Below are 27,815 nucleotides of genomic sequence, written 5' to 3'. Positions count from 1 at the left end.
GATATGAACTGAGTGACATCTACAGATGGTGTACTATCATTATGAAGTTAAATTATTGTGTGGAAACTAAAGAATTCCTTTTTATAACAGTCTAGATTGAAATTAATAGAAGTGTGACAATATAAAGGCCTTAATTTAGAAATGATACATCAGAATTGCTTGATATTAACTGAGTGTAAACTACAGATGGTGTACTATCATTACAAAGTGAAATTGTTGTGTGGAAACAAGTAGATTCCTTTTAATAACAATAAAAATTAAAGAACTAAGATTATACGACGTCAGTGACTTTTTTTTTATCAGTTTTACCAGACGCTATTACCGTAAGAAACAACGTGGGGGCTGATTTGACTGAGTATTTCGAAGTGGAGGCTGGCTTGACCGCAGTTAAGTACAGTAAGTACAGTAAATAGAGTAAATGAAATAGAGGAGAATAAAATTCAAATAAAATTTAAAAAATATATTAAAAGAATTTGCTCTGTTCTGCAATTACTATTATAAAGCAGTATGACAATTACAGCTATATGAGAGCACTATATATACTATATACAGTATAAATATATGCATATGTGTGTAGTATGAAATGTGAGTCAAATTATTTATATTAAGTTTATGTAGAGTCAATTATTGATATCATTTTGATTATACTTTATTTCATATGCAAACCAGTGGAGTCTAATTATTTGATTGCAAAGCTGATAATGTACTTTAGTTTAACCCTCTGGAACACAGCAAGAGTATGTATATTAAATTAAGCTAATAATACAAAATTAAATCATATGGTGTACCTCTGTAAGGGCATAAGCAAGTATTTAGAAAAAGTATTTAAAAGTAAAAATTAAGAAATGTTAAGAGTTGACTCTCTGAGTCGACTCATCTACATTGAATCAGAATCAGAGTTGGAGTCGACTCCAAGAATTCTGGAATCGAACAACCCAGTTGTAGAGAGGAGGACGGAATGTAAAGATGCTGAACATGTGAACGTAAATGCCTACATTAAATTAATTAAAGGAACAGTCTTGTAAAATGGCGAGAACGATTCAGTGGAGGATGATTTTATATAGATAGGACGCTGTGCTGCATCAGGTTCAGCACTGTTCCCCCGCTGTTCCAGCAACCTGGCTGCTGAACTCTGAAGCATTGCAGTGGGTACGCAGGTAAGTGCAGCCCCTGTCTAGGGTACCTTATTTATTTTATTAACATGTTTATTCCCTAAACGCTGCAGTGACAAAGCATGAAGCAGTGTTTTTTGCAGGAGTGTTTATTGCACTGCTGCAGTATGGAACTGGGGTGGCACGTTCAAGGGTGCATCCTCTGCACCTTTATTCACCTGGGAAAGTGAATATGGGGTCAGTTTAAAATTCATTTAAAGGGGAAATGTCTCTATTATTAATGTCAGAATAAAAAACGTAGTACCAGAGCTGAGAGCTCAAAAAATCTGAGAAAGAAGCCTGAAAAAACTGGACTGCCAATGCCATTGTGTGTGCTTTAATAAAAGATCATTTCTCAAAACACACCTTTACCTTCATTTTATGTCATTTCATTTTCTTTAACTGCTTTATCCTGGTCATGGTCGCAGCAGGTCTGCTTTTACAAGAAACACTGGGTGCAGGACAGGGATACCCTGGACAGGGTACCAATCCATCACAGGGCTTCAAAAGCACCAAAAACAGGTCTACCATGAATTAAAAGCTGATAGTACATAGTGAGTCAAGTAGACTTCATTGCAATTAGCTTAGAGGCTGCCACAAAGTTAAATGACATTATAAAACGAGAATATTATATTATATTATATTATATTATTCTCATTCATTACCCATTCATGTAGCCACTTTAGTCACCTTCCATTACTAACATTATCTGTTTAATATTCTTAATATGCATCCTCTGGGTGCAATATATGTCTCCTCATTTCACTTATCTGGTCACTTCTGCACTTTAACTGTAATATATGTATATAATCTCTGTCTTGCACTTCTGGTTAGATGCTACTGCATTTCGTTGGCTTTGTACTTGCTTACTCTGCAAAATGACAATAAAGTTGAATCTAATCTCATCTAATCTAAAAACCCACCAAAGTAAATGAAATTTACCAACAAACCCATTAAAAGTTGCTGTATGTATACATTTGACGATTGACGATTTTGTCATATTTTCAAACTTACAAAGGAACTCAAATGAATTCAATTATTCAATCATTTAGTCTAAAGGGAAAAGAACAATTGCAGACGTTCCACTACTGCCACAACATACCCTCACATGTCTCTTGAATGTGTATGAAAACATTTGACCTCAAACCTTCCACCTAACTCCTAAAGTTGCTTTATAATCTCAAATAAATGGACTTGTACAGTTTTCTAACACTATGTGACACACAACACATTCTGTGCTCTATCATATGGTGATTGAATTGAGCCTTGAAAATGCTGTAGCTATTCATTACCAAGAGCATCCCTCCCACGCAATTGAAGCTGCTGTCTGGGTAGAAACGCTGGCATTTCTGTCTTTTCTATAAATCAAAGTGACACTAGCCAATCTAGGGCGAGCTCATGTGTACTGATTGGGGCAGTTAGCACCCCTTCAGAAGTATGTTGATGCTCAGAATTATGTTTTATAAGTAGGACAGGTCTGCAAGGAAGCATGTGTTAGCCATCACTCTCTTAGGATGGTAACTGTCATGTGATAAGTTGGTAGGAAACTAAATAAAAATAAAAAATAAACATGGGAAATTCTGCGGCATTAAAACTCTACTCCTTTAATGCACCCAATGAAACTAGTGCTGGTAAAGTCTGCTGTGAGATAAGATAAGACTTTATTGATCCCCTTAGGGAAATTAACTGTTGAGCTGAAGTAAACTGGCTGTCAAAATTTAGCAGCTGAATTAATAATTTTTAACTAGTTTACTGACTCTCTTCTCAGTGTTTAAGATGAAGCGCAAAAGATCCAAGGCTACTCCAGTCAGGCCGAGCTGTATCTTCAGCTTGTGTAATCGGCTGCCGTTGTGCCGGATGCGAATGCTGCTGCTGTGCCTGTGCCTGCTGCTGGCTCTGACTCTCAGTGTGGGATTAATGCTGTCTGACAACGATGCAGAAGGACCTGAAGATTTATCAGCCCCACTACCAGATCTTAACCATGACAAAGTGGGTATCCTGCATTTCTGCACTTCCTCACGATTAGATTGATCGTTCTGATAATAAAGCCGTTTAAATCACATGGTTTATTATACCAGAATAATGTAGGTGCACTAAATCTGTGTGATCTGTTTATTCATCTCTATGTGGCTATACACTGCTATGATGTCCAGTGATGTTGATGTAATTAATTTGGCTTAACTGTAACGAAGCTTCTGGAGAATTTTGAGTTTATGTTCTTTTAGGTGTCTTTAATGAAGAATGTGTTAATTAACGCTGCGTTAAAGTAACATAGTAAAGAAAATGATTGTTATTGTTATTATTATTATTTTTATTACTATTATCATTACTGCGACTGCTGTTAATATTATTATAATTAGTTGAGGTAGTATTACCATTATTATTAGTAGTAGTAGTGGTATTATTATTATTATTATTATTATTACTATTATTATTATTGTTTTTATCACTAATATTAATATCTTATTATTTAAAAAAATTAACATTAAAAATATTATTATTATTAGTAGTAGTAGTTTTACTATTATTGCTATTATTATTGTCACTTGTTGTTATTATTATTATTATTGTTATTATTTTTATTACTATTTTTACTATGACTACTATTAAAATTATTATTAGTAGTATTACTATTATTATTACCAATATGATTTTTTTCTTACTGTTATTATTACTGCTACTACTGTTATGTTTATTATTACTATTTATATTAATATCATTATTATTATAAATATTGTTATTATTATTATTATTATCATTATTGTTATTATCATTATTATTATTATTATCATTTTTCTTCTTTTTCAATTATTATTATTATTATTATTATTATCAGTTTTATTATTATTATTATTATTATTATTATCATTATTATTATTATTATTATCATTATTGTTATTATCATTATTATTATTATTATCTTTTTCAATTATTATTATTATTATTATTATTATTATTATTATCATTATTATTATTATCATTATTTTTATTATTGTTATTATTATCATTTTTTTATTGTTATAATTTTTATTATCATCATCATCATCATTATTATTATTACTATTATTAGTATTATTAATATTACTACTAATAATAATATTTTTTTATTTTTTCAGTAATACTGATTTTTGTGTCATGTTTTTCCAGTTGACTCACAGGCCAAGTAAACCCACAGCAGCTCAGGTGAGGCGGCTGCTCTCTCAGGTGAACTGGGCTCGACTGTGGTACGCCCATCTACAGCCCATCCTGATAGAGCGACACCCAGGTTCCCGAGGAAGCCGTAACGCTCAGAGGGTACCGTAATCATACCATAATCAAGCAGTAATAATTAAAAAAAAGTCTGGCACTGTGTACAGAATCATGTGTTTATTGTTTCTTAATGCAGCACATTCAGTCGGCGTTGGACTCCCTCACTGCTGGGTGGTCAGTGGAAATAGATTCTTTTAACTCTGAAACCCCTCGTGGTCCAATCAACTTCTCCAACATCCTGGCAGTGCTGGACCCCACGGCTCCACGCCGCCTGCTTTTGGCTTGTCACTATGATACGAAGATCATACCAGTAGAACAGGGTGCGCGGGCATTTGTGGGAGCCAGTGATTCAGCTGTGTCCTGTGCTATGTTACTGGAACTGGTCACTGCACTGGACATACATTTAAAAATGATCAAACAGCTGGTAAGTACTGCTGGTGAGTTTATACTATTTGTCCGAACAACTTGAAACAAATTGTGTTTTTGATGGACACACATACCTGATAAAGTATTTGGACGCCTGACCATGAGCTTCTTGGAGGTATAACAACAGAGAAGGCCTTTCGCAAGACTATAGCATTTGTGTGGCTGGGCACTGATGTCAGTCAAGAAAGCCTCAGTTGATGTTCCAGTTCATTCCAGAACTCTTTAGTGGGGCTTGCTTTGTGCACAGGGGCACAGTCATGCTTAAACAGGAGAGGGCCTTCCCTAAACTGTTGCTGTTGAGTTGGAAGCATGTCAAAATCAGAAGGGGTGTCCTAATACTTTTGTCCATATAGTGTATATGTAGTTGAAATAGATTAGGCCTTGACTTGTAGGACAATGAAAGTGTAATGGTTAAGGTACCGGACTAGTAATCAGAAAGCTGCTGGTTCAAGCCCCACCACTGCCAATTTGCCACTGGCCCCTAAACAAGTCCCTCAGTTGCTTGGATTGTATTTGGTCGTAATTATATGATTTGGTAAAAAGCATCTGCTAAATGCTGTAAATGTGTTGGACATTAATATTAAAACCATCATCCTGTTTTAATCACTAAAAGATGCAAAACTAAATCAGAAAATTAAATACCACTTTATACTCGACGCTTTGCCAGTGTGAATGACTAGATCTCCATCTCAAATGGTTGCCCCCGTGGGGCCCCTTAGCAAGGCCCTTAATCTTCAATTGCTTCCATGGTATTTGGGCATAACTAAGCTGAAAATCTTCTGCTTAATGCTGTACATGTAAATGTAAAATGTCCTTATAAAGCACACGTGTCAAACTCAAGGTCTGTGGGGCAAATCCGGCCCGCCGCGTCATTTTATGTGGCCCACGAGAGTTTAAAAGACGTACGATTGTCTTTAAATACGCTGTAAAATCGTACATAAACCGCATCTCCCACAATGCATGCCGATTTTGTGACCCGCAAAGTGACGGCATCCCGTGAGTTTGATACCCCTATTATAAATGAGGCCTCAGTGTCAGCAGGGTGATTGACCCTGAACGTTGCTCTCCAAAAACCTCCATTTATTGTTTATTTATTTTACTTTGATAAAATTCAGTAAGGGTAAATAAAAACTGTGATAAAGTTGAGCCACCGTAACCCCTCCTGATCCAGACGACGTGTTGTGACGCAGGAGGAGGACCTTGATGAATGAGATGTTATATTTTTAGATCCTGCATCTTCCCCCTAGAGTTGAGTTTCTCCACCAGATTGCGGTCAGTTTAAATCACTTGGATGAATAATTAATGACTTTCTGTGACAGAGAAGGTCAGACGGTTCCAACAGCTACACTACGTGGAGGAAAGTATTGGGACACACCTAATTATTAAATTCATGTGTTTTAAAAGTTCAAGAGAGGCTTTATTGTCATATTGAATACATACATACATGTTTCGTTTCATACATATTGAAACGAATCAACGTTCCTCCAGGATCAGGACCAGGGTGCAAAACAGAACAAAAAGTGCATTACAATACAGTACACACAGTGCTGATAAACAACAGTACAATAAATACAAAAGACATCTAATCTAAAAAAGTAATTAAGGGAGACCTGTGTGTATGTATATATACAGTGTATCACAAAAGTGAGTACACCCCTCACATTTCTGCAGATATTTAAGTATATCTTTTCATGGGACAACACTGACAAAATGACACTTTGACACAATGAAAAGTAGTCTGTGTGCAGCTTATATAACAGTGTAAATTTATTCTTCCCTCAAAATAACTCAATATACAGCCATTAATGTCTAAACCACCGGCAACAAAAGTGAGTACACCCCTTAGTGAAAGTTCCTGAAGTGTCAATATTTTGTGTGGCCACCATTATTTCCCAGAACTGCCTTAACTCTCCTTGGCATGGAGTTTACCAGAGCTTCAAAGGTTGCCACTGGAATGCTTTTCCATGACGACATCACGGAGCTGGCAGATATTCGAGACTTTGCGCTCCTCCACCTTCCGCTTGAGGATGCCCCAAAGATGTTCTATTGGGTTTAGGTCTGGAGACATGCTTGGCCAGTCCATCACCTTTACCCTCAGCCTCTTCAATAAAGCAGTGGTCGTCTTAGAGGTGTGTTTGGGGTCATTATCATGCTGGAACACTGCCCTGCGACCCAGTTTCCGGAGGGAGGGGATCATGCTCTGCTTCAGTATTTCACAGTACATATTGGAGTTCATGTGTCCCTCAATGAAATGTAACTCCCCAACACCTGCTGCACTCATGCAGCCCCAGACCATGGCATTCCCACCACCATGCTTGACTGTAGGCATGACACACTTATCTTTGTACTCCTCACCTGATTGCCGCCACACATGCTTGAGACCATCTGAACCAAACAAATTAATCTTGGTCTCATCAGACCATACGACATGGTTCCAGTAATCCATGTCCTTTGTTGACATGTCTTCAGCAAACTGTTTGCGGGCTTTCTTGTGTAGAGACTTCAGAAGAGGCTTCCTTCTGGGGTGACAGCCATGCAGACCAATTTGATGTAGTGTGCGGCGTATGGTCTGAGCACTGACAGTGTGACCCCCCACCTTTTCAATCTCTGCAGCAATGCTGACAGCACTCCTGCGCCTATCTTTCAAAGACAGCAGTTGGATGTGACGCTGAGCACGTGCACTCAGCTTCTTTGGACGACCAACGCGAGGTCTGTTCTGAGTGGACCCTGCTCTTTTAAAACGCTGGATGATCTTGGCCACTGTGCTGCAGCTCAGTTTCAGGGTGTTGGCATCTTCTTGTAGCCTTGGCCATCTTCATGTAGCGCAACAATTCGTCTTTTAAGATCCTCAGAGAGTTCTTTGCCATGAGGCGCCATGTTGGAACTTTCAGTGACCAGTATGAGAGAGTGTGAGAGCTGTACTACTAAATTGAACACACCTGCTCCCTATGCACACCTGAGACCTAGTAACACTAACGAGTCACATGACATTTTGGAGGGAAAATGACAAGCAGTGCTCAATTTGGACATTTAGGGGTGTAGTCTCTTAGGGGTGTACTCACTTTTGTTGCCGGTGGTTTAGACATTAATGGCTGTATATTGAGTTATTTTGAGGGAAGAATAAATTTACACTGTTATATAAGCTGCACACAGACTACTTTTCATTGTGTCAAAGTGTCATTTTGTCAGTGTTGTCCCATGAAAAGATATACTTAAATATCTGCAGAAATGTGAGCGGTGTACTCACTTTTGTGATACACTGTACACTGATCAGCCATAACATTAAAACCACCTCCTTGTTTCTACACTCACTGTCCATTTTATCAGCTCCACGTACCATATAGAAGCACAGCAGCGCTGCTGGAGTTTTTAAATATCTTATCCACTCACTGTCCACTCTATTAGACACTCCTACCTAGTTGGTCCACCTTGTAGATGTAAAGTCAGAGACGATCGCTCATCTATTGCTGCTGTTTGAGTCGGTCATCTTCAGTGGTCACAGGACGCTGCCCACGGGGCGCTGTTGGCTGTATATTTTTGGTTGGTGGACTCTTCTCAGTCCAGCAGTGACAGTGAGGTAATTAAAAACTCCAGCAGCACTGCTGTGTCTGATCCACTCATACCAGCACAACACACACTAACACACCACCACCGTGTCAGTGTCACTGCAGTGCTGAGAATGATCCACCACCTAAATAATACCTGCTCTGTGGTGGTCCTGTGGGGGTCCTGACCATTGAAGAATAGCATGAAATGGGGCTAACAAAGCAAGCAGAGAAATAGATGGACTACAGTCAGTAATTGTAGAACTACAAAGTGCTTCTATATGGTAAGTGGAACTGATAAAATGGACAGCGTGTTTAGAAACGAGGAGGTGGTTTTAATGTTATGGCTGATCGGTGTACGTCTCTGTTCTGTGTGTAGATGGCCCCGGTGACCCTGCAGTTAGTTTTCTTCGATGGGAAGGAGGCTTTTGCGGAGTGGACGTCCTCAGATTCTTTGTATGGCTCCCGACATCTCGCTGAGCACATGTCCCTGATTGCACATCCTCCCGGCTCCGAGGATACGACCCTGCTGGACGCCGTGGTAAAACTGCACGTTTATGTTTGTGTACTTTGTGTTTCGTCTTGTTTGAAATGACTGTAGTTTAATTGTTTTGTGTTTATTAGGATCTTTTTGTTCTTTTGGATCTGATTGGTTCCCCAAATCCCAAGTTTGTGAATTATTTCGACAACACAGCTCGCTGGTTCAGTCACCTCGTGGCAGCAGGTAATCAATTCATTCACATCAATTATTTTAAGTGTTTTAATCTGGTTTAAAAGGTTTCTTAAGTAAAAGGTTTAGCAGATGTTCTTAGGATTTAATTGAAGAATGATACACTATATGGACAAAAGTATTGGGACACCCCTTTCAGTTTTTGAATTTAGCCTTAACCATTTCTAACAGGTGTAATAAATCAATTATATAATAGAAATTATATGCTTCCAACTTTGCAGTGACAGTTTAGGGAAGGCCCTTTCCTATTTCAGCATGACTGTGCACCTCAGCACAAAGCAACTTCTGCTGTATAAACATTTACATTTTCAGCATTTAGCAGATGCTTTTTGTTCAAAGAGACTTTGAATAAAAGGGCCATGCTAAGGGCCTTTCTCAAGGGTCCAACAGTGGCGACCTTTTGATTACTAGTCCAGGACTTTAACCACTAGGCTAAAACTTAAACACATAAACACATAAAGACATAAACACAGGGCATTGACCTCAGCCCAACCCCATCTTTCTTGACTGACATCAGTGCCCAGCCATAAAAATGCCCCTTTGACTGAATTGGGTACAAATGGGTACAAATTCCCATAGGCATACAAACATTCAAAGTTGTGTGAGAAGCCTTCTTAGATGAGTGGCTGTTGTTTTAGCTGAAAGGATCACATAGAGGTATCTCTGTTTTAATGCTATTTGTCTTTAAAATGGGTTGTCCAACAAGCTCATGGTCAGGTGTCCAAATACTTTTGACCATATAGTGTATATAAATATAAACATGAGCAATCAGGACAGATTAGGCCAAAATTATTGCCAAAATTGTTTGGACACCGATTCTTATGATCAAGTTCCAGTTTCTACTACTCACTCATGTTGCTTATTGGTGTAGAAAATTAATCATCCAATAATAAACAACTTGCTTTATTTTTTGTGTCCACATAATTGAATTGATGAATTGGAAAGTCAACTGTGAGCCAGGTCTTCTGGTCCAACATCAGTGCCTGACCTTACAATGTCTGAACAGGCACAAATTCCCTCAGACAAACTTCAAATTCTTATAGAAAGCTGGTATAGGCACTAAGGAGGCAGGATTTCATATCAATATTTAGCGTTTTGGATTAGGATGTGTCCTAACAGATCATCGTCAAGTACTGATAGACTAGGACTCCAGAAAGGGCCTTGCTCAAGGGCCCAACAGTGGCAACGTGGCAGTGGTGGGGATTGAACCAGCAACCTTTCGATTACTAGTCCAGTACCTTAACCACTAGGCTACAACTGTCCCTATAAAGACATGGACACAGAGCCCTGACCTCAGCCCCACTCAACAGCTCTGGCATGAACTGGAACATCAACTGAGATTTTCTTGACTGACGACATCAGAGCCCCGATCTCAACCTTACCAAACGTCTTTGGGATGAATTGGAAAGTCAATTGTAAGCCAGGTCTTACAACAGGCACAAACTCCCTCAGACACACTTCAAATTCTTATAGAAAGCTGGTATAGGCACTAAGGAGGCAGGATTTCGTATCAATACTTAGGGTTTTGGATTAGGATGTGTCCTAACAGATCATCGTCAAGTGCTGATAGACTAGGACTGAGCCCTGTGGGACTCCATAAAGGTGCTGCATGCTGCATTAAATCACCTGTAATGTTATTTACTGTGTTACTCCAAGAGAAGAGACTCCATAACCTGGGCCTGCTGTCCTCCCACCCTGATGAGCAGATCTACTTCAGAGAGGATTTAATCATGGGACCGGTGGAAAACGATCACATTCCGTTCCTGCAGCGAGGTAAGGAGCATGAGGTCCAGCTGGCCAGAGGTCAGACAGGTACCCAGACCAATTCATCATATTTATGCTGACCTACTAATGCTGGAATCCAGGATTCAAACCCCCAGCGGTGCAATCAGCCGGTCGGGCGTCAACATACAGACATGATTGGCTGTGTCTGAGGGGGAGTGCGGTGGTCGATGCCCTGCGATAGACTGATGTCCAGTTATGATTAAACTTTAATTGAGAACTTAATAAGGAATATAAATGTGATTGTATCTTGTGAGATGTTTTAGCTGTGTTGTAATGTGGGTTGCCAGATATCATTTACAAATCCTTACTTGACAGAGATTAATTTATGAATTATGAACCACTGGCAACCATTATTCCCGATCTCAGTACCGATAGCTTTCATGAAACTGGTGATTAGGAATAATAATCTGCATTTTTTTTTTATTTCTGTTGCTGACTGCAGGAGTTCCGGTGCTACACGTCATTGCCACACCCTTCCCCTCGTATCGGCACACAGTGGAGGACACCGCAGATAAAGTTCACAGTGATACCGTGGAGAATCTCACCAAAGTCCTGGTGGTCTTTCTAGCAGAATATTTAAAATTGTAGAGGAAATTAAGCTCATCCTCGATCCTTAAAACCGAGCAAATTGGATTGGAGATTGGATCTGGATAGTAGGCCAGTGTCGTCTGGTGGAGGAGCTGAGGATCTGGGATCAAATCTCATCGGTGCTATCAGGGAATTACAGGGTAGAACAAGGTATTACAAAAATATCACATCTGTATCAATTTGTCTTCTGCTGCTGGGGGATCCCTGATTGCAGTCGAGCTGTCGCCCTCTCCGACCCGCGCGCAACCTCTTAGTGGAACCCTTTTTCCCCTATGCACTTTGCACAGGCGCCTCTTTATCTGCTAATCAGGGTCCTTACACAGCGTTTGAAGACCCCACCCACATAATCCGGTCATCCCTCCCTAGCAGAACCGTGTCTGCTGCAGGTACAGCCAGTTATGCCCGCTAGATGGTGTCCAGCCGACCGGTGGCAATGCCGAGGAGTTCAGAATCTCGGTGCCTAACCAAATGTAATTTCTAATCTAATGAAGTGGTTGCTCAGTGGTTAGGGTATTAGACTAATAATCAGAAGCTCACTGGTTCAAGCCCCACCACTGCCAGGTGCTACTGTTGGGCCCTTAAGCAAGGCTGTTAACCTTTAGTTGCTTGGATTGTATTTGGTCATGCAATTGTACCTGCTCAGTGCCATAAATATACATCACATCATGATGAACCTATCAAGTCTAGCAGTTTCTATAGGCTTAGCTAATCAGCCACTGTTGGACCCCTGAGCAAGGCCCTTACATTTATATTTGCGACACTTAGCAGATGATTTTGTCCAAAGACATATATAATATATGCAATATGCAAAAAAATATACATTTAATTTACAGACAATATACAATATAAACAATTTTTAAGCACCATATATACAGTGTATCACAAAAGTGAGTACACCCCTCACATTTCTGCAGATATTTAAGTATATCTTTTCATGGGACAACACTGACAAAATGACACTTTGACACAATGAAAAGTAGTCTGTGTGCAGCTTATATAACAGTGTAAATTTATTCTTCCCTCAAAATAACTCAATATACAGCCATTAATGTCTAAACCACCGGCAACAAAAGTGAGTACACCCCTAAGAGACTACACCCCTAAATGTCCAAATTGAGCACTGCTTGTCATTTTCCCTCCAAAATGTCATGTGATTTGTTAGTGTTACTAGGTCTCAGGTGTGCATAGGGAGCAGGTGTGTTCAATTTAGTAGTACAGCTCTCACACTCTCTCATACTGGTCACTGAAAGTTCCAACATGGCACCTCATGGCAAAGAACTCTCTGAGGATCTTAAAAGACAAATTGTTGCGCTACATGAAGATGGCCAAGGCTACAAGAAGATTGCCAACACCCTGAAACTGAGCTGCAGCACAGTGGCCAAGATCATCCAGCGTTTTAAAAGAGCAGGGTCCACTCAGAACAGACCTCGCGTTGGTCGTCCAAAGAAGCTGAGTGCACGTGCTCAGCGTCACATCCAACTGCTGTCTTTGAAAGATAGGCGCAGGAGTGCTGTCAGCATTGCTGCAGAGATTGAAAAGGTTGGGGGTCAGCCTGTCAGTGCTCAGACCATACGCCGCACACTACATCAAATTGGTCTGCATGGCTGTCACCCCAGAAGGAAGCCTCTTCTGAAGTCTCTACACAAGAAAGCCCGCAAACAGTTTGCTGAAGACATGTCAACAAAGGACATGGATTACTGGAACCATGTCCTATGGTCTGATGAGACCAAGATTAATTTGTTTGGTTCAGATGGTCTCAAGCATGTGTGGCGGCAATCAGGTGAGGAGTACAAAGATAAGTGTGTCATGCCTACAGTCAAGCATGGTGGTGGGAATGCCATGGTCTGGGGCTGCATGAGTGCAGCAGGTGTTGGGGAGTTACATTTCATTGAGGGACACATGAACTCCAATATGTACTGTGAAATACTGAAGCAGAGCATGATCCCCTCCCTCCGGAAACTGGGTCGCAGGGCAGTGTTCCAGCATGATAATGACCCCAAACACACCTCTAAGACGACCACTGCTTTATTGAAGAGGCTGAGGGTAAAGGTGATGGACTGGCCAAGCATGTCTCCAGACCTAAACCCAATAGAACATCTTTGGGGCATCCTCAAGCGGAAGGTGGAGGAGCGCAAAGTCTCGAATATCCGCCAGCTCCGTGATGTCGTCATGGAGGAGTGGAAAAGCATTCCAGTGGCAACCTGTGAAGCTCTGGTAAACTCCATGCCCAGGAGAGTTAAGGCAGTTCTGGGAAATAATGGTGGCCACACAAAATATTGACACTTCAGGAACTTTCACTAAGGGGTGTACTCACTTTTGTTGCCAGTGGTTTAGACATTAATGGCTGTATATTGAGTTATTTTGAGGGAAGAATAAATTTACACTGTTATATAAGCTGCACACAGACTACTTTTCATTGTGTCAAAGTGTCATTTTGTCAGTGTTGTCCCATGAAAAGATATACTTAAATATCTGCAGAAATGTGAGGGGTGTACTCCCTTTTGTGATACACTGTATATGGTACAGGACCAATATTTAACTATAGAAAGGGTTTAGTTGCAATTATTGCTGTTAAAATTCTGCACTGTATTATGTGGCATAAAAACTGCCCTGTAGGTATCATGATATATTCTGCTGCATCACCCACCCCTAAATCTAACAACACACGTGCAATAATAACAAAACACAGGCTGTACAACATATATGAACCCACAGATGGCTGTTTAATTCTCCTTCCATCTGTATGAATGTGCACTGATACTATATTACTGTATATTTACTGTATGTTTACTGTATGTTTACTATAACCTGCCTAACGAATATGATAATCTGCATCAATATCCAAGGTCTTCCAGCGTCTGCATCATGTACTGCACAGTTGCACTTCTGTACAGCCAAATCAAATACTGTACTTGAAACAAATGTTTGCACAATATAATGCAATAAATAAATAAATGATAAATTGATATAAAGAACTAATTTATTAATAAAATATGGAACTGTTTGTATCTGGCTTGTTTTATTTCTCTCTGATTATGGTGTATTTATGCTTTGCACATGCAGGGGGGGACAAAATATCAGAAACACGAAACATCTTCATTTCAGACAACGAATATTCAGACGTCCTCCTTTTCCCTTCATGCATGGAATTTGACATGTTCTCAATTAGACATTAATGTGCACGTTGCAGAGTTTTAAAGGAATCTATCTGTCTGTCTGTCTGTCTATATCCTGATCTCATCCATCCATTCATATATTGACACATCGATATGGTGCCCCTAGTTACTTTAACGTGAATCCCTTGTGCCTACTCACTGCCTCATGCAGCCCATCATCCCCTCAGTGTCGTCTTTTTACAAACCAAATTAAGATTGCCCTAATAAATATGATGGAACAGTAATGTTTAATAATGTTAATATGATGATCTGATGATGGTAATGATGATGATGATGACAATGCTAATAATGGAGCACTTTTACTTTACTACAAATAATAAGTGGTGGATTTAATAAGACCCTTCACTTCAGTCACTGTCTTTAGGAAATTTGACATGTTCTTCACTGTCTCTGGGTACTCTGGTTTCTTCCCACCCTTTAAAAACATGTCCTTGGAATGGAGTGACCACTTTAAATTGCCACTAGGTGTAAATAAATTAGTGAATTAGTGATGAAGTGTGATGTCTCGTGGTAGGTTGTACCATGGAGATTCCAAATTGCAGTAGCACTTAAACAAGATAAAGTGGTCAGTGAAATTGAATGAATGAATAAATAAATGTAGGAGGTGCAGTGGGTAGAGCGGTACTGCAAGAAGTGGGTTTGATTCCTCAGTCAGACAACCAGGGTTTTTTTCTATGTGGAGTTTGCATGTTCTCGGGAGCTCTGATTAACTCCCACAAGTCCAAAGATATGCAGTCAGGCCAACAGGAGCCACTACAAACTGTTTTAAGTTAGGGTGACAATACGTCCTCTTTTTCTTGGACATGTCCTCTTTTTTAACCTAAAAATGCATCAGTATTCAAAAATGCATTTGTTATGTGTCTAAAAAGTAGCTGTTTATTTATTAGGGTTCAACAACATAGTTGCATGGTTATTAATGCATTTGTCAAATATTTAAACCTCTACTTTATAAACTTAATACTTTATATTGCCACCAGGTACATGAAACTACTTTGCCAATCCAACCCCCAATAGCCAAGTGTCCTCTTTTTTAAAAACTAAAATATGGTCACCCTACGTAATTATGTGTTTTCTGTGTATACCTTTGGCCCAATGAATTAGACCCACCGCGACCTTGAACAGTATAAAGCGGTGTTAAAAGAGACACAGAATGAATGAATGAATGAAAGCGGCACTGATACAGTCCTGCCACTAGAGGCCGCTGCAGGATGGAAAACTGAACTGTCACCAAAACGGCGAGCAAAACGAGTGAGGTCAAAATATACCATGTAGCATCTTGCTAACTGGATATAAGTCTTTATTTTGGAACAGAATTAAGACGTTTATTCAACATAATTAGGTTTATTCATGCTCGAATTGAAGTTTACACACGGTGACACTGATAAATGACGTCTCGCTGACAAACTAGGTAAGTATAAGTGCATTAAATGATAACAGTTTAGCGATCTACACCTTTACTGTGCTAGGTGAGGTCAGTTGCGCTGTTGCACTGTGTATCCTAGGTAATCCATGCATCCTGTTTAGGGTCGCGGTGGGTCTGGTGTTACTCGAAAACCCCTGACGCAAGGCAGGCAAACACACTCACGCCAAGTCACCTAAGGGCATGCTTTTGGAAGCTGGAAGAAACCTGGGGTACCCAGATACGAAGAGAACATGCCAAACTCTCGACTAGTTGAGGTTCGACTCAGCTTCAGCTTTCATATACACCGATCAGCCATAACATTAAAACCACCTCCTTGTTTCTACAATCACCGTCCATTTTATCAGCTCCACTTACCATATAGAAGCACTTTGTAGTTCTACAATTACTGACTGTAGTCCATCTGTTTCTCTGCATGCTTTATTAGCCCCCTTTCATGCTGTTCTTCAATGGTCAGGACCACCACAGAGCAGGTATTATTTAGGTGGTGGATGATTCTCAGCACTGCAGTGACACTGACATGGTGGTGGTGTGTTAGTGTGTGTTGTGCTGGTATGAGTGGATCAGACACAGCAGCGCTGCTGGAGTTTTTAAACACCTCACTGTCCCTGCTGGACTGAGAATAGTCCACCAACCAAAAATATCCAGCCAACAGCACCCCGTGGGCAGCGTCCTGTGACCACTGATGAAGGTCTAGAAGATGACCGACTCAAACAGCAGCAATAGATGAGCGATCGTCTCTGACTTTACATCTACAAGGTGGACCGACTAGGTAGGAGTGGCTAATAGAGTGGACAGTGAGTGGACACGGTGTTTAAAAACTCCAGCAGCGCTGCTGTGTCTGATCCACTCATACCAGCACAACACACACTAACACACCACCACCATGTCAGTGTCACTGCAGTGCTGAGAATGATCCACCACCTAAATAATACCTGCTCTGTGGGGGTCCTGTGGGGGTCCTGACCATTGAAGAACAGCATGAAAGGGGGCTAAAAAGGTATGTAGAGAAACAGATGGACTACAGTCAGTAATTGTAGAACTAAGTGCTTCTATATGGTAAGTGGAGCTGATAAAATGGACAGTGAGTGTAGAAACAAGGAGGTGGTTTTAATGTTATGGCTGATCAGTGTACATACAAAATGTATATAAATCATGTAGTTTAGCTTAGTTCTTTTTTTTGTATATCCCCTCTGATGACCTTTCTGGGGTGTTCACTGCCTTTGGCCCAATGAATTAGACCCACCATGACCTGAACAGGATAAAGCGGGGTTAAAACAGACAATAAATGAATGAATGAATGAAAGATTAAAAGTCTGCCGCCTCGTAAAGGAGTGTATTGGAAATTATTTTACAGTTTTTGTGACTGAGGCTCCTCTACATGCTGTTTCACTCACACTTGTTTCTTTCTGTGGTATTTCTAGATAACCACAACCACCCAAAACACCTTCACCTTCATCTTTACCATGGTGCGTCACAGTAAGCTCCAGAAGCAGGTGCTTTCGCTGTATCGCCAGTTCCTGCGAGCCGGCCGGGACAAACCCGGGTTCCTCCCCAGAATACGAGACGAATTCCGGACAAACGCCGCCATTCAGAAGTCGGACGTTATGCACATAGAGTATCTGTACCGACGAGCTCAGAGGCAGCTGGAGCAGCTGAAGGACGTGAACACCAAACAGCTGGGGGTTTTCAGCCAACCTCAGAAGAACAGCTGACGGGTGGATGAAGTTACTTGGGGATGGACTCACAGATGGACAAACTGTGTTTATAAAAGTGCCATTTACCTACAACAGATGAATAAATGTGTTTTACTTTAGTCAGCTGCTCACATGATGATTTTACTGTCATACTGAATTCTGTGTATTTATTTTATAACGTTACGCACTTATTTAGAATCATTCAGCACAGCACAAAGTGACCGAATTAAGGAGGGAATTGTTATGTTGTTGTTTTATCAGTTTAATTAGATATAGCTGAAGCTAGGATAAGATATTTCCACATTGCAGTTATCACATTAGACAATAATTTATTAAATAGAATGTATAAAAGTACAACCACAAATCAGAAAAAGTTGGGACAGTATGGAAAATGCAAATAAAATAAAAACACAGAGTTCCGTACATTTACTTTGACTTTTATTTGATGTCAGACAGGATGTGTTGTCTGGTCAGCTTCATTTCATTTGTTAATAAACTTTCATACAACATTTCAGGCCTGCAACACATTCCAAAAAAAGTTGTGATGGGGGAAATTTAGGGCTAGTAATGAGGTGAAAAAATTAAATAATGATGCGATTTTAAACAGGTAATTGTGATCATGGTTTGGTACAAAAGCAGCATCCAGGAAAGGCTGAGAGTCTCTGATGAGTAAAGACGATCAGAGGATCCAGTTTGTCCACGAATGTGTGAGAAAATGATTAAAATGTTTAAGAACAATGAACCTCAAAGAAAGGTTGGAAGGGATTTGCATGTTCTCCCTCTACAGTGCAGAATATCATTAAACCATTCAAGGAATTAGGAGGAATTTCAGTGCGTAAAGGCCGAGGGTGCGAGATTAATCTGAACGCCCTTGATCTTCCATCCCTCAGACGGCACCGCATCAAGAACCTCCACTCAACACTAGCTGATATAACCACATGAGTGAGGGATTAGTTTATCAAACCTTTATCAAGCTCTACAATACAGAGTTACTGCACAAATGACACTTCAAACTTTACTGTGCAAAAAAGAACGCAAAAGTTGTCACTTACTCTGTGATCAGTTTCTTACCAATATTAAAACAGGTTATGTGTAATTAATTCCCTTAATAAACAGTAATGCAAGATGTTTGGAATGAATGAAAAATACCATATTAGGTGACGTATTCAGGCCGCCCGTGTAAACTGGTACAGAGAAATGTTAGAAATTAAATCGGTATTGTAGAATAAATCGTTTGAACAATATAATGAAAGTAACAGTGTTCCATACATGAGAGGGGTAGCACGGTGGCTAAGTGGGTAGCACTGTCGCCTCACAGCAAGAAGGTCATGGGTTCGATCCCCAGGTCGGGTGGTTCGGGTCCTTTCTGTGTGGAGTTTGCATGTTCTCCCCGGGTCTGTGTGGGTTTCCTCCGGGTGCTCCGGTTTCCTCCCATGAACCTTGTGTAATGAGTAATGACCGTTTCTGTCATGACTGTAACCAAAGTGTAAAACATGACGTTAAAATCCTAATAAACAAACTATTTGTACATAAGATTTGTGTTCCTTGTTTTTTCACGTTGGTTGATTTGTTTGAACGAGACTTGTTGCAGAGCTTACGCTGTGAGATTTAGATCCAAATGATCGAACAGTGTCAGAACTTTCGATTGCAAAATCGGCCCAAAAATCGCAGAAAATCCAGTATTTCATTTAACTTAATTAATAGTGTAATGACGTGTCTAAACCACCAGGGGCCGCTGATACCCAAATGATGTTCAGACAAAGCAGCCGCTGTAAACAGGAAGTCAGTGAGCTGTAAGTAAAAGTCTTGCTTGACGAATAACAATAAACTAATCTTGTAATTGTAATTATTTTGTTTAATTATATAATATTAATTAAGTGATTGTTAACTGTTCGCTTTGTTCACTCTCTATCTTTCTGTATTCAGATAATCATGGCGGAATCGACGACAAACTCCAGCAGTCAGATGTCTAACGCTCAGCTAATACAGCAGGTCAGTACAGAAAAACCTAAACCAGGTCTAAAACCAACCATTATTCATTACAAATCAAAAACGGAACTAGTTTATTCACAGAAGTATTCAGACCCTTTATTTAATACTCTGTAGAAGCATAATTGGCAGTGATTACAGCTGCAAGTCTTCTCGGATACGTCCTGAAGCTTTGTTTATCTGGATTGAGGCAATTTATCCCATTTTTCATGACAGATTAGATAGTGAGCAGTGTAAACTGTTATCTTTGTGTCTTTATACAGATATCGGGGCTAGTAAGGAACATTCTGGGACAGTGGTTTTGTTTGTTTATTAGGATTTTAACATCATGTTTTACACTGTGGCTACATTCATGACAGGAACGGTAGTTACTCATTACACAGGATTCATCAGTTCATATCAAGGTTATTTCAAACACAGTCATGGACAATTTAGTGTCGCCAATTCACCTCACTTGCACGTCTTTGGACTGTGGGAGGAAACCGGAGCACCCGTAGGAAACCCACGCGGACACGGGGAGAACATGCAAACTCCACACAGAAATGACCCGGACCACCCTACCTGGGGATCGGACCCAAGACCTTCTTGCGGTGAGGTGACAGTGCTACCCACTTAGCCAGGACAGTGGGAGCCTAGTGGATAGAGCTGTCAGTCGTTTCAAATCCAGGCCTTTCTATCCTCTGGTCCATGTTGCTGGCCTTCCTATCCACTTTCTATCCTCTGGTCCATGTTGCTGAGAAGCACCCTCATGGCATGATGCTATCACCGCCATGTTTCACTGTAGGGATGATATTAGGGATGGTATTAGCCAAACATAGTGCCCAAAGGGTTTGTTTTTCATTCAATTAGACCAGAGAACCTTTTTATTTATGTTGCTCAAGTCATATACAGGACATTTCACAAACTCTAAGCAGTTCTAAACATGTCAAGGATGACATGTAAAACACGCTAGCACACCAGAGCTGTCATTTCAAATCTCATATCTGCCGTCCCAATAACTGATGCAATTACGACCTCTTCTGGCAGATTGATGGCGCCTGCACAGAGTCGAGGGATAATGTGTTGATCAGGGTGTGGCTCTTTGTACACAAAGCTAATCCGCATATGAACTCGTGAAATTGTGCAGGTGAAAAGATGCAGTCGGCTACAGAGGGGCGTGTGTGTCATTTTCGGCTCTCTTCAGCCAGGGTGGAGATCATCATCAGTAGGGAGGAAGCATAATTAATGAATTTTGGTTGAGATTAAGCTAATTCATGAAAACCTGATTTTATTTATAACATTTTTCTACTCATACTTGTGGATGGAAGTGTATAACACCAGTGTACCTGATAAACGACCATTTCTGTATATTTTGTGTTTTTCAGTTAGCTTTGCTTGGATGGCTGAAGACTGATAGTGTGGAGTGTAAAGAGCTCCTGACTGCTGTTACTGGCATGCAAGTGGCACGAGACATTCTCAACAGATTAACGGGTCAAAACAAAGTGGACGCTTACAGGGTACTCATTGTTCATCTGTTACATTATCATTGCTGTTGGTGGAGTGGGTGCTGCATGGCAACTTGGGTCCCAGGGACCTGAGTTTAATTCTAGGGAACTGGTCTCCATCCATGGGCTCAGAGGAACAAACAAAACAAACAAAGAGGAACTGTTTAATTCACTTTAATTTAGAACCATGACATTGTGTGGAAGAATACAGCATGGTGACTACTGAGCTGTGGAATAAGGAGACCGGTTATGCATTTAGATAGCAGTCCCACCCTTACTAATCCCAGAATTGCATATTGTGGCTTTGGGCTCTTTAATAAGATTTAATTCACCCTTTGATTGAAGCAATACATTATTTTAACCCTTTTGCATCCAAATGATGATGCTGCTGAGCGTTCCAGTATAAACTAAAGTACATTTAATACCATACTTTGCCCAATATGTGCCCATCCTCACAGTGAACGAAGCACAAGTCGCTTATCATGTGAACTAATCACATCCTGACTGATGAATTTGGTGACTGATAATCCTGTGTTTACAGAACGAGTGTATCCAGAGTGTGGTGGACTTTGTGCAGAAGCATCCTAACGCCTCTCAGAAGGATCTGAACGCTGAGGTGGAGAAGAACGTGTTGCTGTTTGCCTCCAGAGTGCAAGCTTTAAACTCCGCGCCCCTCCTATAGAAACATGAGAGGCGACCAGAACTTAAATCCAATCATGTTTATTTCTAGATTTTATATCACATGGTTTATTTACTTTGCAGAAATGTTTGTTTGGAACAGTAATATTTTAAGACCTGTCGTTTAATCCCATTATATTTTAGGCTTGATGTGATTGCGTGTGTATTTATTCAGTTTACACGCACGCCATGTATGTTTTGATGCATGTATGTCTCGACAGTCCTGGAGTTCAGTGATTTCTGCCATTTTTTTCACTGACTGAATGATTGGAGGACACATATTTAGTCAAAACAAAGTCTTTATCATATTTAAAGTCTTTTAGAAGTTTGTGTGTTATTATCTAGAACAAAAACATACAAACTATTAGGCTTTTTTTCGACTGCTCCTGTATTTAGACCTTGGAAGGAGAACGTTGTTCCATAAACTGTTAGAGGGGGCAGTCGAGTCCATGCTACAAAATAAAATAAGAAAATTTTCTTTACAACTACAGATTATTAAGCACAGTGTTGCTGTATATAACGTTTAATGTACAAGTTCTAAAATCTGAAAAGGGGCATTAAATACCTGTATGTAAACTTTTAACTTTGTGAAGTCTGTTACTTTTGGTAAAGATTGAAGAAAAATTCATGGAAAAAGCCTGTCTGGTTAATCTGGGGTATATACGAGGGTTCTTCAAAAAGTTTTGGCACTTTTCAAAATTCAGTTTATTAAGAATTTAAAAAAACAAATAACATCACTTTTCTACACAGGTGCATTTTTCCAGCATCGTACCAACTTTTTAGTGCCACCAGCAAAAAATGTTTTTGGTTGAGCTCGTAGCCACTGATGCGCTGCTTTCACAACATCATCACATGAAAATCTTCCCCTTAAAGCTTCTTTGAGCGTCCAAAAAAGTGGAAATCAGATGGAGCTAAATACGGACTATAAGCGTCTCTCAGACACGAGTGATTACTCCTCCTCCCACCCTCACCGCTTATAACCAAAATATACAAGTGCGGAAACGTTTTGAAGATCCCTCGTAACTTTGAATTGATAAAAGTTTTGGGACAGCATTTATAATGTTTGAATTTATGTGTTTCAGTCACAACAGTTGCTAACAGGAGTAGTAAAGCAATTATATAAAATAAATGATATGCCTCCAACTTTGCAGCAACAGTATAAGGAAGGCCTGGTCCTGTTCCGGCATGACTGTGCCTCTGCTCACAAAGCAATTTCTCTACAGACACGAAGAAAAACTCGATTTAAATGAACTCCAGTGTCCTGCACAGAGCCCTGACCTCAGCCCCATTCAACAGCTTTGGAATGAACTGGAACATCAACTGTGGCTTTTAAAGTCGTGTCATCTTTTGACTAAATTTACATACTTCAGCATCTTGTGAGACGCCTTCTAAGAGAAGTGGCTGTTATAACTTAATAAATACCATTTGTTTTTGAATAGGCGGTATGTAGCCTGGCGGTTAAGGTACTGGACCAGTACTGGACCAGGTTGCCACTGTTGGACCCTTGAGCAAGGCCCTTAACCCTTAATTGCTTAGAGTATACTGTATACTGTAAGTCGCTTTGAATAAAAGCGTCTGCTAAATGCTGAAAATGTAAATGATGTCCAGTGAACTCGTAGTCAGGTGTCCAAGTACTTTTGGCCATATAGTGTACGTCCTTTGCTAATTCCAAAACTAAGCATTCAAAATTCAGACATCAGACGTGTCTTGGTTTATTGGCTCTGCTTGGGATGAGAGGAAAAGATGGAAGAGCTGCATGGATGCACATGTACTGTACACCGCAAAGCGCTCAGTTTGCGTGGGAAGAGCCGAAGATGAGACGCCGGGAGAGAGTCTAATAAGCCTTTCTGTTTCAATGTATTCATCAAACAGCACCTGCAATGAATCCCATTATGCAGATTTACTTCTCAGATCTCTCGATGACTTTAAAGGCAGTGTGCCACGCTCGACCCGAGCAGCTGATTAGCGCCAGGTCTTACCGTGTCATTAGGATCACGCCTGCGGCCTGACGCCACGGGTTTTTGAACGAGAAGCCTCTGAAGAATATATAGAAGATGTTTACAATGGTATATAGCCCGGCTGGATTCTTTGATATGGCGTCTTGGCTGCACCTGGCTCTTACAGGCTGCAGACGGCACTCTAATGATGCGGGGACGGTGGCTCCTGAGCCGGCGGCGCCCAAGATGAAAGGCGACGTGTGACCAGTCAGAGAGAACAAAGCGACGCGGGATCACAATAGCAAACCGACAGCAGTCCGTCACTGGATTTATTTCTGTTACAAACATCAAACGGAGGAATATCTTAATGTCAGTATAGAAACAAAGCATGATTTAATACAGTCCAACTCACATCTGTACATGCAATTCTGGTAAAATCATGGTAAAGGACTTTACCATGTGTTACAAAATGAACCATTTAAATTATTCATCATAGCTTACTTCTAGGGTGGCACGGTGGCTCGGTGGGTAGCACTGTCGCCTCACAGCAAGAAGGTCCTGGGTTCGATCCTGTTCGAAACTGTGCAGAGTTTGCAAGTTCTGAGCATGTTGTGAGTGAGCTTACTTCTAATCGTTCACATAATAGATGATGGGGGGTATAATGATTTTACAGTGGCAGGGAGATGCTACTGATGCCCTATAAGGGGTCTGGAATGTAGCACTGAAAGAGAGGCTCATGTACTGGTGATGTCACACCATGTTTGTTTTGATGCAGCATTAAGCACAATGTAAGATTTGTTAATCTAACCATAGTGTTGGCTTAGGGGTCAGTTTGTTTGTTTATTAGGATTTTAACGTCATGTTTTTACACTTTGGTTACATTCATGACAGGAACGGTAGTTACTCATTACACAAGATTCATCATTTCACAAGGTCATATCGAACACAGTCATGGACAATTTATTATCTCCAATTCACCTCAGTTGCAAGTCTTTGGACTGTGGGAGGAAACCGGAGCACCCGGAGGAAACCCACGCAGACATGGGGAGAACATGCAAACTCCACACAGAAAGGACCCGGACAGCCCCATCTGGGGATCGAACCCAGGACCTTCTTGCTAAGTAAGTAGCTTATATGTTTGTCTGTTGTATAAATGTATGTGTGTATGAATGGGTGTCTGTCCCTAAACCACTGAATGAACTGCCAAAGACAGCTCACTTGCGGCCCTGACGCTATCCTTCCTGCTCGCCGGCTATCCAATTTTGGTGGGGGAGGGGGGTGGACCCCATCCCAGCTTTTCAATGGGCGCAAAGCACACAGTAACACCATGGACGGGGCGCCAGTCCATCACAGGGCAGAAACACACACACACACACACACACATTAACCTATAGGGCAATTCAGTGTTTCCAATTAACCTGACTGCATGTTTTTGAACTGTGGGAGGAAACTGGAGCTCCCGGAGGAAACCCACGCAGAAACGTGGAGAACATGCAAACTCAGCACAGAAAGGACCCGGACCGCCCCGTCTGGGGATCAAACCCAGGACCTTCTTGCTGTGAGGCGACAGTTTTACTTAACGAGCCACCGTGCCGCCCATAAACAATACAACAGCGATAAAAAACAGCACAGTATCAGATGAAGTGAGCAATGAAGTTGTACGGTGCACTGACAGACTTCAAATAAAAATAGATTAATAGCTAGATTGCACATAGAAGGGAAAGAGTTTGAATTAATCTGTGTAATAGCTTTCAAAAATTTCTATTATTTGGATGTAACCCAGGCCCTTCTTGCTGTGAGGCCACCACGCTGTTTCTCGATAGTCTATGCTTGCTCTCTTAAAAATTCAATATACGGTTCTATTATCTCTAAAGTCCATGTTTAATTTTGCATGCTGTTTATTAATTTGTTGGTTCTGTTGCAAGCCGGGGACCCATGTTCCTCTTGTCTTGACTCAAGTTTCTTTCCATGCTTTTTGATATGCAATACAGGAGACTAACCTTTAACAAATGGAACCAATCTGGCAACCCGGTGTTGAGCGCTCTTATGTTGTTCTGCACTTGAGCAGCTTCACTGATGAGAACAGATCTGCTGTCACGACTTCAACACACCAGCACTGATACTGATACTACACACAGTTAGTTCTTATTTATTTTAGTGATCTAGCAGTGCAGATGTTTTGTTGCTTTGGGACTTTTTAGTGAATCAGAGGAGGGGTAAGTGAACTCGTTTACGTTTTCTTATGATGTGCTTTGCAAAGTTTTATTATACAGAAATGGCTTCCACTTACAATTTAATATTGCATTAGCACTATATTATTATTTAAAAACGTCTTATAATGCTTCTGCATTAGTCATTAAACGCATTCTAACATTTTAGAAGGACTTTATTCTTCATTTAGAACCACTTTTTGTCTTTTAATAAATGTTATATATTTGAAAATTTAGATTTTGGTGAATGAATGCCTAATCTCAATCACTTTTTATCAGAATTATGATGCATGGAGTGTATAAAGTATAAATATATATACAGTATATATACACTGATCAGCCATAAAATTAAAACCACCTCCTTGTTTCTACACTCACCGTCCATTTTATCAGCTCCACTTACCATATAGAAGCACTTTGTAGTTCTACAATTACTGACTGTAGTCCATCTGTTTTTTCTGGTATTATTTAGGTGGTGGATCATTCTCAGCACTGCAGTGACACTGACATGGTGGTGGTGTGTTAGTGTGTGTTGTGCTGGTATGAGTGGATCAGACACAGCAGCGCTGCTGGAGTGTTTAAACACCTCACTGTCACTGCTGGACTAAGAATAGTCCACCAACCAAATATATCCAGCCAACAGCACCCTGTGGGCAGCGTCCTGTGACCACTGATAAAGATCTAGAAGATGACCGACTCAAACAGCAGCAATAGATGAGCGATCGTCTACATCTACATCTATAGATGACTTTACATCTACAAGGTGGACCGACTAGGTAGGAGTGTCTATATATATATAGTGATATATATATACACATATATACTGTATATATATATATATATATATATACTGTATATATATATATATATATATACATATATATATATATATATATATATATATATATATATATATATATATATATATATATATATATATATAGTATATATATATATATATGTATATATACAGTGTATCACAAAAGTGAGTACACCCCTCACATTTCTGCAGATATTTAAGTATATCTTTTCATGGGACAACACTGACAAAATGACACTTTGACACAATGAAAAGTAGTCTGTGTGCAGCTTATATAACAGTGTAAATTTATTCTTCCCTCAAAATAACTCAATATACAGCCATTAATGTCTAAACCACCGGCAACAAAAGTGAGTACACCCCTAAGAGACTACACCCCTAAATGTCCAAATTGAGCACTGCTTGTCATTTTCCCTCCAAAATGTCATGTGATTTGTTAGTGTTACTAGGTCTCAGGTGTGCATAGGGAGCAGGTGTGTTCAATTTAGTAGTACAGCTCTCACACTCTCTCATACTGGTCACTGAAAGTTCCAACATGGCACCTCATGGCAAAGAACTCTCTGAGGATCTTAAAAGACGAATTGTTGCGCTACATGAAGATGGCCAAGGCTACAAGAAGATTGCCAACACCCTGAAACTGAGCTGCAGCACAGTGGCCAAGATCATCCAGCGTTTTAAAAGAGCAGGGTCCACTCAGAACAGACCTCGCGTTGGTCGTCCAAAGAAGCTGAGTGCACGTGCTCAGCGTCACATCCAACTGCTGTCTTTGAAAGATAGGCGCAGGAGTGCTGTCAGCATTGCTGCAGAGATTGAAAAGGTGGGAGGTCAGCCTGTCAGTGCTCAGACCATACGCCGCACACTACATCAAATTGGTCTGCATGGCTGTCACCCCAGAAGGAAGCCTCTTCTGAAGTCTCTACACAAGAAAGC

General features: G+C 40.4%; 2 protein-coding genes across 3 annotated transcripts; both read left to right on the top strand.

Annotated features, from left to right (window-relative positions):
- The first annotated feature begins 1,085 nt into the window (after positions 1–1,085).
- Positions 1,086–11,474, top strand: qpctlb (glutaminyl-peptide cyclotransferase-like b). Its single transcript, XM_063011929.1, has 8 exons — positions 1,086–1,157; positions 2,920–3,140; positions 4,299–4,445; positions 4,537–4,824; positions 8,751–8,912; positions 8,996–9,095; positions 10,758–10,874; positions 11,329–11,474. Exons 2-8 carry the CDS (start codon positions 2,928–2,930, stop codon positions 11,472–11,474), a joined length of 1,173 nt encoding a protein of 390 aa, XP_062867999.1. The 5' UTR covers positions 1,086–1,157; positions 2,920–2,927.
- Positions 11,475–15,880: 4,406 nt separating this feature from the next.
- On the top strand, positions 15,881–19,300 carry sdhaf1 (succinate dehydrogenase complex assembly factor 1). Of its 2 annotated transcripts, none has more exons than XM_063011563.1 (3): positions 15,881–16,058; positions 16,175–16,327; positions 17,495–19,300. In XM_063011563.1, the coding sequence occupies exons 2-3, from the start codon at positions 16,304–16,306 to the stop codon at positions 17,783–17,785; spliced, it is 315 nt and encodes a 104-aa protein (XP_062867633.1). In that variant the 5' UTR covers positions 15,881–16,058; positions 16,175–16,303; the 3' UTR covers positions 17,786–19,300. The 2 variants fall into 2 exon arrangements, with proteins under 2 accessions (XP_062867633.1, XP_062867632.1); XM_063011562.1 differs by having other exon boundaries at positions 16,153–16,327.
- Positions 19,301–27,815: the final 8,515 nt, after the last annotated feature.

The sequence above is a fragment of the Trichomycterus rosablanca genome, chromosome 16 (assembly GCF_030014385.1).
Source record: "Trichomycterus rosablanca isolate fTriRos1 chromosome 16, fTriRos1.hap1, whole genome shotgun sequence".
NCBI lineage: Eukaryota > Metazoa > Chordata > Actinopteri > Siluriformes > Trichomycteridae > Trichomycterus > Trichomycterus rosablanca.
The sequence above is the reverse complement of the archived record's forward strand: the minus strand, read 5'-3'. Positions and strand labels throughout refer to the sequence as shown.